This window comes from Dysidea avara, chromosome 2 (assembly GCF_963678975.1).
Source record: "Dysidea avara chromosome 2, odDysAvar1.4, whole genome shotgun sequence".
Lineage (NCBI taxonomy): Eukaryota > Metazoa > Porifera > Demospongiae > Dictyoceratida > Dysideidae > Dysidea > Dysidea avara.
The window spans coordinates 22,731,248-22,751,999 of NC_089273.1; the positions used below are offsets into that span (position 1 = coordinate 22,731,248).

The 20,752-nt window shown below is 38.2% G+C and overlaps 1 protein-coding gene across 1 annotated transcript in view; it reads right to left on the minus strand.

Annotated features, from left to right (window-relative positions):
- LOC136246884 (G2/M phase-specific E3 ubiquitin-protein ligase-like) overlaps positions 1-20,752 on the minus strand; it is a 94,270-nt gene that overhangs the window by 14,689 nt on the left and 58,829 nt on the right. The window contains exon 3 of the mRNA XM_066038487.1: positions 8,537-8,810. Coding sequence (XP_065894559.1) covers positions 8,537-8,810 — 274 coding nt within the window. The remainder of the gene's footprint in view (positions 1-8,536; positions 8,811-20,752) is intronic.

Consider the following 20,752-nt stretch of genomic DNA (forward strand, 5'->3'; position numbering starts at 1 on the left):
ATTGTAGCTTAGCTGTGCCACTAACTCTGAGTGGGGCGCCCCCAACTCCTATCAACCCTGGACTTTTCCAAGGTGTTAATAATGAGGTGCCTTAATTGTATTCCATGTGTTGGTGACCATTAGTAACACAGCAGCCCCTATATCTAGCATAAAATCCAGTACAAGAGTTAATAACACCATTTATGAGAAAAGTAGCATGTGGATTGAAAGCAAACAAATCTACAATGTTATTGGCCATGTTTGAGTAACCCTCCCCTGCCTGGCCAAAGGCAAAGGAGGTTTCTAGTTTCCCTGTCTAAATGGCGGCGCAGGGCACAGCTCCTGGCATAATTCCCCTCCTTCCCACATCGGTAGCAGATCACACTTGGCACCAGGTCTCTTTGCGGGTGCTGATTCAATGGCTTGCTATTATGACTGTAGTCTGGTCTGTTAATGCCCTGCTGGTTTATCCCCATTTCGAGCTGGGACATCCTCTGGGATAGCTACTCAATTGCTTGCGTCAAGGTTTGTTCTGATGATTGTTAAGGACCCGCCGATTATGCTCATTATTTTACCTATTATGCTATGCTGCACTGCTCAAAAATTTACCTATTATGCTTAGATTAGTGCTCAATATTTACCTATTATGCTCAAATTATGCTCAATATTTTTACCTCAGTTCCCATATTTTTCTAATTACTTTGCACTTTATGGAAAAGCAGTAAGTGGTTGAAGCACGGACTGTAAATCCTTGCTTGTCACAATGCATGTCACAGAAAAGATCGATATACTCTAATAGAACAGTCAGCTACCTGATAATTTTATATAGAGTTACTGACTGTTCTATTGGAGTATACCGATCTTTTTGTCGGATATGTATTTTGATAAGCAAGAATTTATAGCATTGCACAAGTTTTCTGCCTATTACGCTAGCATTATGCTCAATGCTTTCAGGCACCTATTATGCTCATTATTATGCCAGCATATCGGCGGGTCCCTAATAGGGACCCGCCGATTATGCTCATAATTTTACCTATTATGCTATGCTGCACTGCTCAAAAATTTACCTATTATGCTTAAATATATGCTCATTACTTACCCATTATGCTCAAATTATGCCCAATTATTTATGCGGCCTAGCCTGGCAAGTTAGCTTGCCTTGGCATCTACAAGCCCATTAAATAATAATAATAATAATAATAACGCCTCAGTTCCCATGCTCTAGTAATAATTTCCAATTTATGGATAAATAATAAGTGGCTGAAGCACAAACTTACTTGTCAAAATGTATATCACAGAAAAGATCGATATACTCTAATAGAACAGTCAGTTATATGATTGTTCTATTAGAGTTACTGACTGTTCTATTAGAGTATATCGATCTTTTTGTGATAGCTATTTTGATAAGCAAGAATTCATACTATTACACAAATATTCTACCTATTATGCTAGCATTATGCTCAATGCTTTCAGGCACCTATTATGCTCATAATTATGCCAGCATAATCGGCGGGTCCCTATATATGTAATGATCAGTACTTAATTTAAGTTATGGGATCTGGTACTTACCAGATTACCTTTAGTGCAATTGTATACAAACTCACTTTTATTGTTGTACAACCATGTACACCTGTAACATTGCACTATAAAGCTAATAATTGAATTGAATTGAAGTACAGACCCCTGAGGGACACCAGATGTCACTTCACAAATAGATGATATGGAGCCTTCCACTACAACGGCCTCGACAATGGCAGACAACCTACTAGTGGCATATCTGGTACTCAACATTTGTTATTATTATTATTAGTGATTATTGTACAGAACTCAAGTTGAGTGTAAAAGTACAAATTAATTATAAAGCGTTAAACTGTTCTTGAATTGAAACAAGAATTCTGACATTACCACGACACTTGGTAACCTGTTCCACATACAAATAGTTGATGGAAATAATGAATGTTTATATGAGTCAACCCTGGTAGCTGGCTGAATGAATCTATGAAGATGGCCTAGGGAGATGTTGTTTAAGTTGGAGTAGGTTAGTGGTAAATTGTGATGGATATAAATTAGTCCATGAATGATATTGTACATCATTATCAATTTCATCTGATCTCTTCTTTCATGTAAAGTGGGCCAGTCTAACTGTTATAGGATGCTTGTAACACTCTGATATCTTGAATAACAGTTAACAGCAAACCTAGCTGCTCTTCTCTGGACAGCTTCAATGAGTTGGATCTCATTGTTGCAATGTGGTGACCAAATACTGCATGCATACTCTAGAGTAGGTCTTACAAGACTTAAATAGAGTGAACTCTTGATGTTGGTTGGGTAAGTATTGAAATTCCGTCGTATAAAGCCGATGAATTTGCCTTTTTAGTTATAATTTGGATGTGGTCAGACCATGTAAGCTTGTTGTTTAGTGTCACACCTAAGTATTTGGCTTGCTGTACTTCTCTAATCTGTGAGTTTAGAATGGAATATTGGAACTTGACAATGTCTTTATTATTAGTAAATCTTAAGAATTCACATTTGGATGGGATGAAACACATGTTCCACTTATGTGCCCAGTTTTCAAGGATAAGTAAGTCTCTTTGGAGTATTTTGCAATCATCATCTGAATCAATACATCTATAGATTAACACATCATCTGCATAATTATAATTTTATAGAGGAAGAAATATCTTTGGTGATATCGTTAATAAAGCACAAAAATAAAAGGTGAGCTAGGACTGTTCCTTGTGGAACACCCGAGGACACCGTGGATACAGAGCTTTTTTCTCCATTTACTATAACCTGTTGTGTCCTATCAGTTAAAAAAACTCTTAATCCACTCAAGGAGGGGACCATTAATCCCAAGATGGCTCAGCTTATGGCAAAGACGTACATGGGGAACTTTGTCAAATGCCTTGGCAAAATCCAGCAGAATTACATCAGTTTGTTTACCTGCATTCATATTTTCCGCAATATCATTCACTGTTCTGATCAATTGTGTTTCACATGATCTGTTCTGTTGGAATCCATGTTGTTCTTCACACAAAATGTTGTACTTCTTTAAATGTGAAAATATATGTGAGTATATAACATGCTCAAGTAAGTTACTACACACAGAGGTGAGGGACACCGGTCTATAATTTCCTGGGTTACTTCTGTTACCTTTTTTAAAGACAGGAGCAATATAAATTTTGCTGTTTTCCATTCCGTTGGGATTTTGCACTGATGGAGAGAGGCTTGGAAGATTAGTGTTAGAGCAGGAATTACTGAGGTGGAAAGCCTCTATAGTAATATAGTTGGGATTTCATCTGGGCCCTTGGTTTTGTGCTCCTTAAGATTAGATAACAAGTTAATAATACCTTCATTGTGAATAATTACTGGGGAAATATTTGGAAAATTGGCATAATCTAGAGTCGGAATATTTGACACGTCTTCAGATGTATACACTGAGGAGAAATAATTATTGAGAATTTCTGCTTTGTGTTTTTGGGGTAGTAAAGGTTTTTCATCTTGTTTAAGAGGAGCAATTCCACAGTGGTCAGTTCTTTTAGATTTAACATAAGACCACATTCTTTTAGATACATTGTTGTTATCATCAATTAAACTCATTACATAACCGTTGTATGCTTTGCGGCACTCATGTTGACATTCTTTCTTGAGACGGTAGTACAAGGCCCAGTCATCTTGATGATAACTAAGCCTGGCCACATTGTATGAACGTTACTTCCTCTTAGATAATCTCTTAATAAATGGAGTGATCCAAGGGTCGGTACATTTGTTACTTGTGACATTGGAAGGGATAGTATTTAAGATAGACAGGAAGAAATTCTTTAATTCATTCCACATTTGATCTATTGGGGTATCAGTTGAAAAATCGGAAGTAAAAATATTACAAAAATATTTAGCACTGTCATGTATTTTGTCCCAGTCTGCTCTATTCCATTTATATACTGTTCTTCTAGCTGGTGATTGATGATTGGCTTTTATTAAAGAGTGAATTAAGACTGTCTCATGGTCACTTATTCCCGGTACTGGCTTACAGGTAGTAACTAATGATGGACGATTTGTGACAAAAATATCTAATATGTTCTGTCTTCTAGTTGGAAAATCAATAATTTGGGTAAGCCCATAATCTTCTATAAAATTTAAGAAGAGATTGCATAATGCAGCTGTGTAGGTGTTTCCGCTGATACAACTTCTTTCCCAGTTAACATTAGGGAGGTTAATATCACCAGCTATCCATATAGGAGAGTTAGGATGGTTTTTTGCAATGTCGGCCAGTATGTCACATAGGGTTTTCATGTATATGAGGTCATTATTAGGTGGACTATAAAGAGAGCAAATGATTAAAGGTTGGGATTCATTCTGATTAATATGACAAACAACTACCTCTGCATTAGTGTCAAGATTGAGCTATTCAATGATAATGCCACTTTGACATGCTACAAAAACTCCTCCATATCCATCATTTCTATCTTTTCTATACACTGTATATCCAGCTGGAAAGATTTCTTCTAAAGTAGAAATAGATGGAGATAGCCATGATTCACAACCAGCAATAATATCTGGTGAATGATCAGAAATAAAGTTATCAAAAAAGCCTTTTTTGAAGAAATACTTTGACAATTCATTACAGCCATACTAAAACCAGGGGTGGTAATAGGGTTTGTATTGTTGATGGGTAAAGGGGTAGAGTCAGAATCCACACTGCACATATTCATAATTGGCACATCCCTAGTGGCATTAGTGCGGAGGAGGGGCTGCAAATCTACTTCCCACCCCTCCGCACTATTTTCCCGTTTTTTATCATGTAAACATTTGAGACCTTGTTCATGTCTGCCAACTGTTGTCTCAAAGCCTTGTTCTTTGGTTGTTCAGAGGGAGATAGGTCTGGGGTGATATAAACTTTACATACCTTCTCTGAGTTGCTTGAATCCTTCAATTTCCTTTTGTTTCGCAGTATGTTAGTCTTTTCTTCAAGATATTGAACAGGAACTTTCAGGAGACGAGGCTTATCTTTCTTTTTACCAATACGAAAGGCCTTTGTAAAAGAACACGGTACCTTTATGACCGCCTGTAACACTTTGGAAACTTTAGCAATGTCCTCAGATTTTCTTTCTGGACCAGATGTAGCAGATGATTCATCAATGTTGTGAACAATGATATTGAGATGTCTCTTTTATGAGTATCTGCTCATCCGTAAAGCTTTACAGATCAGCATACTTTATTTCTTGATGACCACCTTGTGTCTCCCCTCCTGTCTCGCCGCGTGTCCCGCCTGGTGGCCGCACGATTATGTGCGTAACACATTATGAAACCATTCTATTTAGTGCCGCTGGGATGAAGGATGAAAAATACGATGCGGTGTAGTGCTGTTGGGCGTATTAAACCATCTTTTCAAGGCAGATTACAATAGTCGACAATCAAGTTTGTGTTTCAGTTCATATACGTGTCAGTGTTGTGGAAATCGTCAAAGTTGCGATTGAATAGGTGAACTAGACGTGTAATTCGGGTTGTATTTACCCACTGGAAACTGTATCTTGTAGATTTGTCATTTGTTTTGTAATTCCACACACTGACGTTTTAGTTGTGGTATTCGCTTTGTAATTTAAGCGCTGGCGACCTGTATCCAAGTCTTGTATGTATGTTAATTATGTGTTACTACACACTGTCGTTTTCCAGGTCTTGTATTGTTATTATTATTATTGTTATTATTACTAGGACCGCGTCACATGCAAACAAGTACATACACCAATGTGACAGTCCCCTGGTGAGGCTATTAGGCGGTGAAGGCACGATTCCCAAATCAACTCAATATGTCACAGTAGTGACAGATACAACACAATAATGGCAATGTAACTATAGGCCACCTGTAGCTGAGTGCCAGTACATCATTGGTGTGGTAATGGCACAGTGATGTGTACACAGTATATGTAATTATGTATACAAAACATACAGGAGAGAACTATACATTATTGCAGTATTGTATGCAGCGATACATTATAGGCAACATCAACAGATAAAAATTATTAGCCAATATACAGTAAGTATCAACATCAACTAGAGCTAAATAAGGTTCATCAGTGGTGTAGCAATGGCACAGTGACGGGTGACACACTATAAGGCCCCTATTTGGTGATTATTAGTTTCTCATCCACCGCCCGCATCCTTCTTAAGCTACCTCATTGTAAGCCATTATTTACTCTGCGCATGCTCAGAAGAACACGTGATACCAAACTGTTATAATTTTTGTTGATGAAAGCTACAATGCGCTATATATCACAAGGAGAACTGTTGTTTTCCTTGGCAAATTGCTGCAGTGCCAGTTGCAATTGTGCTCTATCGACTTCATTAAAGCAGGGTTTCAGTTGACTGTCGAAAAACAGTTAGCGATCACGAAAAGTAGAATAAGCTGGTGAGGAAATGTTTGTAGTAAGAAAGAAAGACAATTTGGACAAGGTCTGTACATCAGTGTGTTAATATTATAAAATAATGGAATAATGGTAATACCCTCCCGCCCGCATCATAATAATTCGAAAGGCTGGATGAGAAACTAATAATCACCGAATAGGGCCTAATTATGCATACACAACTTGCAGGAGATAGCTACAAAATACAGTAGTAGTATGCAAGACAAATGAACCAGATAAAGGAAGATAGTCAAGCCAGCCAGAACCTAGTAGCTAAGCCAGGTGAAGGCAAAAGGATTAAGCATGTATTGAATTGCCTGACACCAACACAAAGGAAGTTTGCAATGCCAGCTGCACAAGACACGATTGTTTATTTGCATTTCATATTGTAAAGAGCGTGGCATGTGTTTTAATGTTTTCTTGTATTGTTAATTAATGAAATATATTATGTGACTGGCAACTGGCATGGAGACTTGAGACGTTACAAACATAAACACTTATTTGTAATCTTCTTGTTTAGGTGTAAAGTGGCCTCTCGCTCTCCTGAAGTCACTTTACGGACATTCGCTAATCTTCTCCTTCGCACAATCTGTAATTAAGCAAGAGTGTGGTACTGGGTGTTATATAGAATTACAAGTATGGTCAAGTCATCAGCACGAATGGGCGCAACGATTATATGTTTGTGCCTTCGTTCACAGGCGAATCGATCCGTGGTTAGTTTATGTCTCTAGGCCTCGTAGTTTTCTCAAACATTAATTAGGTTAGCACAAACAGTAAATTGTTGATGTATATTTATCTGATCAATGGTTTGTTTATATGTGACATGTTATAGGCACGTGATGTCTCACACATATTGGAATATAAGCCAAGTCATCAACAGGAGGATCAGCTGAGAATGATGTATAGCTGGAAAGAAGTATTGCCAACTAAGGGATTTGAGTGTGGAGGGCTTCCATGTGCTAGGAAATTGTCAGTATTGTCAGTGTGCTGTCTGGAAGTGAAAATTAGTTAGTTTTTCAATAGGTTTCAATTAGTTTCTATAAGCTGCATAAACAGCAGTGTGTAGGTTTTAGCTAGTTAGATGCACAAACAACACCTTTTAATGCTACTGCCTAAGGGCACATTTTGTGTATGCATCATTCTCATTCAAACATGGTGTAGGGAAAGCACCCAGGCCTTCCCTTAAGACATTCCACTTAACTTGAAATCCGAAACCCCTTCAAAAAAATCTTGGCTATTATATGCCCCGGAATATGGTGTTATTTTCACCATAATGTAAGACTTACTGAAATATAATGATGTGGTGATAGAATGTAAGAGAAGCATTAGCATAAAAATATTTCGGTGGTACTGTGTCTTTTGGTACATTATGGGCCCTGTTACTTCACTTTGCTGCCATATTTGTGACCGAATTTTGGAAAATCACTCCTATGGGCATGCATGAAATAATTAGAATTTTCATTTTTAGCAGATTGCTAATAAGAGAAGTGTACAGTTTTGAAAATATTTCAAGAATTTTCTTGTAATTTAAGGTATTGAGAATGGCTTACAGCCATCAACAAATTGATTTGCACTATAAAGTTTGTGATGTGATTATTAGGTGTCAAATGCACCCATATGCACGATTTTTCAAAATACAGTCACATTTACAACTGTCATGTATAATAATATACTGTATAGAGGGAAACTTTGGCAAGGATAACTTTGGTATAGCCAGCTAAATTGCATTTGTGACCGGATTTGCAAAAAGGTACCTTTCACGCAGAAAATTTGATCCAATTTTTGAACTTTGAACTTTTATAACTTTGTTCATGGGATATAATTGCCTGAAATTTTCCATGACTGTAGCAACAGTATCTGGCTGCATTTTGATATTATGGGAACACAAATCAGCAAAAGGAGTCAAGTATTACATCATTTTGTTTGCTAGTACATAAAGTGTGTGGAAAGGCACCTTCTCGCAAATTCAGTCACATTTGGGGAAATAAACTTTGGCAAATTTGATCTCAATCTTTAGCTATGACAATGCTGATATCAGGCACTATACAAGTAATTGGCAGATTGAACTTTGGTGAATTTGTAGCAAATCCCCAAATTTGCCTCAAAGTGTTTCCCCGTCAAAGTGTCCCTCTATACAGTAGGCATTGACAACATACCTGCTTGTGACAAACTTCGAATATACTGCTGCAAGAATCTCATTGCAACATTATCTTCCTGACCACCCCTAGAGTTTAATGCCTTTACTACATCCTCGGCATTTGTATCTTCAGTACATGTAAACAATGGAGCAAACACATCGGGAAAGCTTTGTATCAAATGAAGCACTTTCAGAACTTTTAAACCTTCTTTGAACTGGTCAAGAAGTAGCTGTATTTTAAAAAGTGCTTCATGCATTTTTACTGAATGAACAACTACATCTTTGTTATCCAGCTATATAGAAATAACAAAATTACACTTTTGTGAAGTATATACGTACATGAACATAAAAGTGCAATTGAAAAGTTGTTCAAATGCTTTAGATAAAATCTGGTAGAGCAAGATATCTACCAAAATGAAATATCTACCAGTTAAGCTACAGAATGATCCCAATCTGGTGACGATGAACATCCAGTTGTATCTGTAACTGTGTCTGGGAAACTGGTCTTATTGGCCATGAAAGCAAGCCTGATATTTGCTACAAACACAAAGCATCAATAACACACTATCAAATTTCACTGTCATCATCCAGGATTATTTAGTGGTCTGCTTCTGTTGGCTGCTTCTCCAAGTCCAATTGTACAAGCGTTCCTATGGATTTATGGAGATCTGGCCAAACAGGAGATTACTCTGTGTGGTTGAATAGCCTATGATATTTGATAAAGACTTGTACTGTAAAGTTCATTTTCTTTTATTCACAATAGAGACATGAATGACCATAATGTCTCCTAATTTATCCCGGTGCTTTCTTAATTTAATTGTTAAAACTTTTTACTTTCACCTCTGCCTCACCCACTGCCAATATTAAAGCTTGTCTGATATAGTTGATGTCAGTTTAAAGAGAGGGAAAATTAGCAGTCAACTGAATGCACTGGAAGATAAGGACATGAGAAAAATTGACACAAACAATGCTCTGATGCTTTTGCTAGCCTATTATGCTCAAGATTATGCCAGCATAATTGAAGCAAGCCTACTTATCACTTCTTTGCAAATGCCAGTTTAACATATTCAAGTAGCTATTATGCAACAATAATTAGACAATTGTGCATTCTTGATTTTGAAAGCATAATGTTGAGCATAATTAGGTTGAATTTTGAGTACAGCTCAAAAGTATAACAGGATAATTTTCAAAGCACAATAGCTAGTGATAAGGGCCTACTTTATTCCACGGACACTGGACTGGACTCGTGGAATGGACTGGACTCACGGACTGAGCTGGAAACAACTTTTAAACAATAATCCAGGAATTATCCATCACTTGCAACACTGAAGACACCACTATCGAGCTACAACTGTGCTGCTGCTGGCTCTTCCTTACAAGTCATGACTAGTGCATGCACTAATTAATTAGAATACACTTACGATACATGTGTACCAGCAGTGATATGGCGTGATAGAAGCTATTCTTGTAGCACAGATATTTTCCTTTGTTGCTTTAGCACTAGCTAGTGTTACAGCTGTAGAGATGAGCCAGTAATTATTCTTAGCAGGTAGCTAGGTGGCACCACCAGGCAAGGTGATGGGGCTATGCAAATAATCTGGCTCATTACTACAACCCTAACACTAGTGTTAAGTATGGAAGCAACAAAGGAAAACATGTACGCTACAACAATAGCCTCTGTCAAAATTTATCACTGCAAGTACACATGTATTGTAAGTGTATTCTAATTGATTAGTGCACGCGCTAGTGTCATCTGACTTGTAAGGAATAGCAGTACCAGCAGTTATAGCTCGATAGTGGTATCTCCAGTGTTGCAAGAGATGCATAATTCCTGGATTATTGTTTAAAAGCTGTTTCCAGCTCAGTCCGCTAGTCCAGTCCAGTCCGTGGAATAAAGTAGGCCAGTGATAATACCAGATTCCCAGACACAATCACATAATAAATTATATATATTTCAAGGGATTATAACTTCAGACCTGTATTTACTTATTTTAATTTCTTATTTATATTCCAGCCTAAATGGCCTCATATCTCCTCTATGTCTCTCACACCATGGACCTGGTAAAGTAATGCCCCGGCCTTTATTTATGACAAGAATTTATGGCATTTATTTACGCGTATAGGGCCTCAACATATGTGAGAGCATGTGTCGTCATTGATCTGTAACAAAATATTTGGTACAGGTGCATAAACGGTCCGGCCGGACCAGCTATGACAGCAAAAATGGTCCTACCCGAGCAAAACTGGTCCCTGGTATAAATGTCAATGCTATTAAAGCTAAGCCACTCAATACTATTCTTGTTGTGATTAGATATACTGAGTGACAAAATAATTACCTAACCGAGGCTACTACCAACTTAACCAAAGTCAAAGTCTGGAGACAGTTCGTCCTCAGCACTGAGTTAGCGAATACTGGCGGAGTACCATCTTCGCACTGTAGCTACCTCCACAAAGTTACAGACAGTTCCTGAAGAAGTTGGCGCCTAGAAAACTAATTGCTAACTTATAGTTTGATTTTATTTAGATGTATTTGAGATTGGTTTTTATAAGACTTTGTCTTCCTTATACCAATTAACAAATAATAATATAGCTAGCTATTACTGTACACGGTTTCATTCGCGTCTCTTTGACAGAGGCGTAACTAGCCAGAACCCAGGCCACTTGGGTCCCAGGCCAGGCGGAATCAATTATTATACACTATAATAAATCAAGATCGAGATACTCTAATAGAACAGTCCCCTTACAGCAGTCTCGTCATGCACTTGTCAATTTCATGCCCCACCCCCGGGGGGGTTGGGGAATACAGGGGATTTGACAAATCGTGGTGTCAAATTCCCTACTACTGGGGCAAAATCGGCTGTCAAATCCCCACTATGTCCCCATCCCCATAGTAGTGGATTTGACAACACCTCAAGGATGACTAAGTGCATATTTCATGCATGCCACTAGTAATAAACTTTCCCTGTAGCTAGTAAATTATAGCAAGTGCAATTTTATTGTTTAGAAATGCAACTACCAAAAATCGGTCAGTGAATTGGACAACTGTCAATTGCCCCAGGGGTGGGAACAAGAAGCAATGTCAATTCCCTACCTGGGGTGTGGGATTTGACAAATCTCCACGCATTTATCGCTGATGAAGTACATAAAAATCCTTACATAACGCATTACACACTACTCTAATAGAGTGACTGCTTTATTAGAGTGATTGCTAGGCTCTATTAGAGTATCTTGATCTTAGAAAACTAAAATTTTTGGAGGGGGTCAAGTTTCGTATACCAGCATGCATTTTCAGGAACTACGCCGTGAGCAAGGGTTTAATATTTACGTTGTAGCTTCAACCATATTGCTTCAGATATGTTAACTTAGCTGCAAAATTCACACCAGCATAATTATCGGGTGCATGCATGACAAACTGGAGGCGGACCGTTTATGTTCAGCCCAAACCATTTATGCACTGGCATGGGTGGTCCGTGGGGACCAAGTATGTAGGCACAAGCGGTACGACCGGACATTTTATGATAGCATAAATGGTCCACCCCGACCTTATTTTCCCAGACCATTGGTGCGTTGACAGATCTGGACAAGATGGATTACTAAGTTTAGCTTGGGCCCGCAAAGCCAAAAATCGATATCCTCAAATCAACTATATAGTTATTGTAATGTATTAGGCTAAGTGTAACTTAAATAACACCAGCTTGGTAGCCAAGTTTGTCACTATCTTGTGGTAGATAACGATACAAATGTCTTAAATAAAGTGATTCTTTGTTGCAGCGGTTCATAGGGTTCTTCGTATGCCACGATATTTACTCTCAACATCATTCTAGTAGCGGTCTATAATACACACGGTGATTTTATTTTATTGGTTATTTTCTGGTGGCAGTATGATCTGTGTGGCTTTTGGCGACAAACAAAATGTTTCTTCCTCTGGAGCACAGGACAAGCAGAGCAGCAACTGCGCCATTTGTCAGCAATGACCAGAACTAGGTAAAGTACCTGCATGGGGAGTGTGGTGATATAAATGAAGCTTGTTAACCATCTGACTGAGCAATCTATATGCTGAAATTCGGCCAAAGCGACACAATATTTGCAAACAAATACCAAAATGGTTGATACATCAGTGAGACAGTCTCCAAAAGCAAGGATACGAACCTTATAAGCACCTATCAATATGGCTATCTAGCCCAGTAAACGCATAGAACAATCCAATGCATGAATTAGGCACTGATGTGATTGATATTCAAATCGTGGAAATATCCCCATAATCTATTCCAATGACATTAAAATCACTTAAAGTCAAATGACAATAAGATTGTATGCATTAGGTTCAGCATCTCAATTAGCCCAGTAGTCTAAAACTCTCCCTATGATGCCATCACAGCATAAAACACACATGCACTGGCTCAGACCATGCCTGAGTGAACAATAGAGAGAGAATACTATCAGTTTTATTGATGAAAATCACAGTATCAGTATAATTATATCCTCGGACATATGCTACTACAAATAGGGCAATATAAGCCCCACAAGTGGGCATGGCAAGGGTAACAAAAACAAAAAAAAAAACATTACATATACACTCAATTAAAAAGAAAAGTTAATTATATTATACAAATACAACACTCAAGTCTCCACACACCATTCTTGACAGTCCTTTGCCATAAATATCCTACAAGAGGAAGAGATTGATATCGCTGCCACTGAATCAAAGATCCTTTTACTTCTAGATTTAGTCATCGTAAACTCATTTGAATGAAATTCACACAGTTCGTAATAGATGACAATGAAATTGGTAGATAGTGGCCTAGTACACTCATCTCAATTGTATCGTAATAGCTAGCAATCCCGAGTCGATCTAATTCAGCCAAGAGTAGCCTGATAATCTTCCTTCCCAAGCTTACGGTCTCTTGCAGATTTGAGATGATGGACAGAGTCCAAAGGACAGGTAAGCTCTAGTTAGGCCACTGATTTACTTCTCTGACTGTGAACCACAATATCATGGTGGTATGGAGTAATAAGAAGAGAAGACGGAATTGTTGCCTGGTGAGAGTCTCTTGCCCGCAATTCAAGTAAGTCAGCAAAGATCCTACACTGATCAGCCAAAACCTTAGAAAGTTTAGTGATCAAACTGCCCAAAACTTGGTTGTGCCTATATGTGTAGCGGCCCTGTGTCAAAGTACTGGGACAGCCACCCAAAACATGGGTATATAGTGGTAGACGGGGTACCGCCACGCAATGTACATTTTGCATTACATGGGATGTTCCACCTTCATAAATTAACTGCTGTAAGGAGAGTTATCACAAATATTTACTAAGGAGCACACTGCATGATTCCTACTTAGAAATGAAAGTGATTTCATGGATATGTCCGCGATTTGAAATTCGATCACGTGACTATCTATTTTATTGTTTTTTTAATAAGACAAAACAAGACACCTTTTTTTCAAAACAACCAACAATGCACAATAACAACCAAAATAAATTAAATTATCCAGTCAGGTCCAAGCAACTCTCCACACAAACTAGGTCCACTGTTGACTGTCTATTGCATGCATTGCATTACTCTATGCGTTTACTGAGTGAGATAGCCGTACTGTTAGGTGTTTACTTTTCACTATATTTGTTAATGACATTCCATCAATTGTGTCTAGCCTGTGTTCATGTTTGCAGATGATACAAAGATTTTCCGTGTAATAAGAAACAAAGAAGACTATGTTACATTACAGAATGACTTAAATTGCCTTTACAGATGGTCACAACTCTGGCAATTGAAGTTTAACATCTCCAAATGTAAACATCTCCACTCCATTTTGGCCCAGCTCACCATCATGGCTTCTATTATCTTAATGGAACTCCAATTCATACAGTTACATCCTACAATGATCTCGGAATTCTCTTTGATGACAAGCTTAAGTTTCATGATCATACCACTAAAGCTACAACCAAAGCTAATCGAATACTTGGCACGATCAAGAAACCTTTTCAATATCTTCACTCGGGTATGTTGTCCAAGTTGTTTACCAAACTAGTTTGACCCATCTTGAAATACGGTAATGCCATTTGGGGACCAGTATTTACCCTTGATCAGAGAAAGGATGAAAAGGTACAACATTGAGCTACCCATCTCCTCCCATCATTACATGACAAATCCTATACTGAGTCTGTCAATACTATCCAAACCATCACTGTTGTATAGACGCCAGGGGTAGATTTAATTTTTCTATACAAAATTCTTAATGACTACTTCAGCTCTGACTATACAAAATTCTTAATGACTACTTCAGCTCTGACTTTACTAATCTATACACCTACTCCACTACTACTGCCAGGGGGCACCAGTTTAAATAGTTCAAGTAACATTCAAGATTATTATGCAGATCTAATTACTTTATGAACAGAGTGATTAATGGTTGGAACAGTTTACCTACCTCTGTTGTAAAAAGTACTTCAATTAACATTTTTAAATCACTGTTAGATAATTATTATTTTAGATTTGCTTTTGTATAATGTATTGATTGGGTATACAGACTTTGCCTTTACCTGTATTTAATCATAATCACAATAATTTTTTTAAAGAAAGAAGAACCAGCCCTAGTTGGCACTCCCATCCACCACACTCTACTCTACGCTAAGATGTTCTATAAAATAGGTTTAGCCTATCCTTACACCTACAGAGCTACTGAAACAAAACCTACAGAACACAGAATAGAAAAGAAAAAAGGAAATGGGGTTTAAACAGCCCCAAGACGCCCCTCCCCCAGTGTAAGGTCAACTGATCCTTAAAGGGATGACCAGAGGAGGAGTGAGAACCCCTTATGCACATGATGGCAGAGTGCAATAAGGAGAAGCCAAGACGGCAGCGAAGCCAGCTCATCACCCTACAGTAGGGTGATTTCCACTTACAAGATAGGAGGAAGGCCAGGCGCTTGTAAGCTACAGTGGTGGAGGCATCCATGCCTCCAGAAGTTGAAAAAGCAAGAGGGCTAAAATTACCGTGTTTCACCTCTCGCACTCTCCGCTTATACTGACGGTGCTTCGAAGTTTCATGCTGGTGATAGGGATTACAATGGTTTAAAGGGGCATAAGGGTTAAATATTCTAACATCAAAAACAGTAGGTTCAAACCGAGAACCCCAGAAGCCTTAATGTCCAAGCGAGCACCAACATCTTGGTTAGCTGCATGTAGGGAGAGAGATTTACCACTGAAGGGTTGAAGGGGAGGTCCAGTAGATACATTATGACAAACCTCTGACATTAATTCTGCAGTCAAATCTCGGATGTAATTGTGGCGGATGGTAGGGAAGGCTCCGTTTGGACAGCTGAGAGCCTGTTCAACGTTGTTGAATCTGCCACAGACACAGCTGACAGGAAATTCTTAGGAGACCAACCGTAATGGAGAGCTAATGCATCACACAAGTCACCTTTGTGGAAAGCAAATCCATGACATTCCAAAGGTAAAGTGGAAAGCCAGGAGGATGCACCCTTCTCACCAGCAAGTTTCAGGGACAGTTGGAGATTGTTGGACAAAGTTGAGAAAAACTCTGAAAATCTTTGAGAGAGATTCTGACGTTTGATGGTTAGAGCTTCTTGTTTAAGAGCACGCTGTTGTTGTAGGATGGAGGAATCAAAACAAGAAAGCTGATTCAAGATGGCAGATGCTAGGGGGGATGTAACAGATGTGTAAAACTGATAGTTGTCTTGGGAAGATTTACAAGGGTCAAATATGCCAAGGCCCCCTTGATGGATTGGCAAAGTAAACATAGCCCCTTCAGAGTCATTAGGGGCATGTAGACATAACTTTGGTAGCACGTGCAGATGAATAGCCTCCTCAAGAGGAGCGAGTTGAGAGGACAAATCACACACAGTCCTAGTTAGAAAGGTCTAACGAGATGACAGGCCGTGAATCATAGCAGAATATGCAGCATGTGGCTGACTGGAGACAAAATTGGAAAGCTGAATAAAGTCATTCTGCCATTGACATACCATTTCCTGAAGAATGATGGATTTAAATTCAGGGGAACCAAGAGAAGCTCCCAAGTAGGGACGACCTTCAGTTGTAATGCACAGGGAAGTGCCAGCAAATAAAGTGCAGGCAGTGTCATGATAACCTTCTTTAACGACCAACCAGGACTTGGAAGCATTCACGTAATACCCACAACCAGGATCATACTCTGCATGCAGGTACGTTACCTAGTAATTGTCATTTCTGATCCATGGCATAGTTGTTGCATTGCTTGTCCTGTGCTCCAGAAGAAGAACCATATTATTTATCACCAAAAAGCCGCACAGATTGTGCTGCCACCAGAAATTGAACAATAAAATTAAACCACAAATACTTTGAGTTGATCATAGACTACTATAACAATGTTGAGTGAATATCGTGGTGTAGAAATATCTGTAATTGTAATAGGCTTAACTGTATGAAATGTATTATTATTTATTATTATTATTGTATGATGTACAAACCTCAATCATGAGTATAATGTGCATGATTACACTGTTAAAACAGGGGAGTAGCAGTAACTATGGGGAGTAAAATATTTTACTCTGAAAGGGGAGTTTGGATTACTAGGAGAGTAACAGTAACCCACTAAGGGTAAAGAGAACTCCAAGTAAGTGAAGGCACCAAACTGAAGAGTTCCCATTACCAGCTAGCTAGTAGCTAAGGTGAACTCAGTGAGCCAGTACGGCTGAGGCCACATGATATGAATGAGCCACATGCAGGTTATAGCTGTTTCACTATGTTATTTTCTCCATTAACTAACCAGTTCAATTCTAGCCACTCAATGTAAAAAAAGGAAAGTAATTATTTAGGCTTCCTTTTCAATGGCAGCCATTTACTCATGTTTTATTTTACAGGCTCAACCAAGACATAGTGAGGAAACAGACAGTACGAAAGTAGGAGGACGAATTATTACTCAAGAGTCAAGAATATTTTGAAATACGTATGTATAATTATTAAATACCATTTCTATTACAGACGTATTGTTTAGAGTGAAGAGTATTACCATAGAAACGGCTTCTTTAACAACAGAGCCGTGTTGAGTAGTTGAAAGCGGTTTGCTTCTCTGAGGAATCGTAGTGCTTAAAAGATGATACTAAAGTGTTTACTTGTTCATGAATAATTACTGGACGTTCACTAGGGTCTATCTCATTCATTGTTTCTTTAGTTACGTTTGAGCTCATACCTGAGTCGTCTCGTGTGACACACCGGTTTATTAAACTGGCTCCAATGGAAGTCACCACTGCTCGTAAGGGTTTAGGCGCCATATTGTGACACGGCAGAAATAGTTCAAGACTCAGGGAAAGAGAATAAAATTCGGCGGACTCAGTCGTATCACTGACTGGTACGTACAGTATTCAGCCCATCCAAGCTCACTGCTAGCTACTAGTAGTCAGTGTGTAAGAAGTTGAAGACTTGAGGGAGGAGAGGAAAGCCACCTAGCTTAAACATGGCATATCGTGTCCGTCTGCCTTCAGTTGACGTTAGCAGCCGGACACAATGATATTGCCTGGTAAGGTCAGTAGCCTGTATCATTGTCTTTTTACATAATTACATGCAGATTCACTGGAATTAACTAGAAAGATGTATCGTCTGCAGTTAAAAGAATCTTTGATACAATATACATTGTGTGTCTTCGACTTCATCAACTTTCCAAGTTGTTCTTGAGATAATGTTTATAGTTACGTAAACACATATTTACTTTTTTAGCACGGATGTCTCAATGTCACTGAGAACATAGAATTTTTACAACATCCAGTAAGTGTGTTAACATACAGTGACTGTGCATCAATTTGTAAACATATATTACAGGTGCCACAAGAAATCAGTGAACAAATAGACAAACAAAATGATGAACTCCAGGTAGCAAAAAAGTGCTGTTTTGCATGATAGCAACTGTGCCTTTTTAGATTACACTACCAATGCTGCTGGTCTGACAGAATTGTTTTTACAACTGTGTGTGACGTACCTTCAGCCATAAAGGTAACAAGTATATGATTGTAGAATATTTCTTTACTATACTGCTATTTACTACAGCTGATAACATGTCATGTGGTAGGAAGTAAGTCCAGTGAAGTGGCAGTGAAGCGTCATTTGCTGATGATGAAGCGTCATTTGCTGATGATGAAGCCTTGCTACTGATTTCTTTTTTTCAGTGACTTTCCAATATTATAAAGCTGGATATTGTAAACATTTTGTTACAGTTTTGCTGTATGTCTGTAACATCATTAGAGATTTTACACGGAGCTATTTGCAGAATTTAATGGAGCAAAGGAAGCACCTTGCATACTTATGTGAACTCTCCTAGAGTAACTAGAACTCCCTACAATAGATTTTTCAAAGGGTTCCTGTTACTCATTTGCGGGGTGTTAGTTACTCTCCACAAAAATATAGGGGTGTTAAATCCTCCCTACAATGGAAACTCCCCTAGGGGAGTAACAGTTACTCCTTATTTTTAACAGTGTAGTTAACAAACTAAACATTAATAAACTTAATTACATGTAACTATAATAGTAAAGATATAAAAGTATCAACATTATCAGTTTCCACGAGGTGATCAGTAAGTGATTCCATAGTCTAATTGCTCTAGGGAAGAATGATTGCATGTAGGAATCAATTTTTGAGGGTAAATGTAGGTATTTCCTGCTACTACTATGGGTGGTGCTTGGGACTTTATGAAGGATATGATCATAAGGGATATCTACATACTGATTAATGATTTTGTGAAACATAACTAAAATTGAGTCATCTCTTCGCTTTTCTAATGATTTTCAATCAAGTTCATTTAACATTGTTGTAACACTAGAATGTCGAGAATAATCATTGAACACAAATCTAGCAGCCTTCCTTTGAATCATCTCTAATTGGTGGATGTTAGACTGTAAGTGGGGTGACCAGATGACTGCGGTATATTCACAGATGGGGCGGATATATGTTTGATAGCATTTAGTTTTAATGGTTTGTGTACACTGACCAAAGTTCCTTCGAAAAAATGACAGGGCAGAATTTGCTCGGCCAATGATTCCTGATATACGTGTGGACCAAGATAGGTTACCTGAGATTGTTAGACCAAGGTACTTTGCTGATTGTACTCTCTGTATTTCATAGTCATTCAACTTATATATTGGATGCATCCACATAGCTATTTATTAACACATACCTATGCATTTTATGAAACACAAAACCTGTAATAGGGACACAATAGATATAGTTTTGGAGTGTGTGATTGTACAGAGTTGTTTTAGTTTTGGTTGTTGGAGAACTACTGATATCAGTGCTGTCAGATTCGATAACGATAACTAGTTATTGCTACACTGGCGTAGTCGGCATTCAGAACCAAGCGGACTTCAGTGACGGAGTTGACATCCTAACCCCAGACCTGACGACCAACCTGGTACTGTGGATTAGTATTAGTATTAGTATTATTAATTACCAGTAAAGGCACTGCCTGTATACCGGGTCAACACAAAATTAGTACAATCATAAGATGGCTATACAAAAATAAATCTAGAATTAGCTAAGTGAGAATCTAACAATGATTTAAAACAATTAATTGAATTAGCATTTACAACATAGTCAGGTAAGCCATTCCAGTCATTGAGAATCCTATTAAAAAAATAATCAGATCTACATTTTAATCTTGAAAATGATTTAAATAACTTAAATTGTGTCCCCTTGTGATGGTATTAGTGTAAGTGAAGAAGTTGCGAAAGTCTGAACTAAAATAATTATTTAGAATTTTATATAACAAAATAAGATCTCCTCTTAGCGTCAATGAGCTAAGGATGGCAATTGTAATAAGGATAATCTTTCAGAGTAGGACTTATCAACCAGTGTTGGTAACAAACGGGTAGCTCTTCGTTGGACTTTTTCAATCTTTCTCTGATCCAAAATAAATGGTGGCCCCCATACAGAGTTACTATATTCCAGTGTGGGCCGTACTATTGACTCAAACAGTTTCACTAACATATCCGGCTCCAAATATTCAAAGGACTTCCTAATAATCCCCAAGAGACGATTAGCCTTAGCAGTAATCTGAATGGTATGATCATGGAACTTTAGGTGGCTATCGAATACAATACCAAGATCCTTATGAGATGTCACACTGTCGACCAGAGTACCATTAAGGTAAAAAGAACCATAACTGTGTGCTGTTCCAAAGTGAAGGTGTTTACACTTAGCAACATTAAAATTCAACTGCCACCAAAGTGACCATTCGTGTAGTAAGTTTAAATCC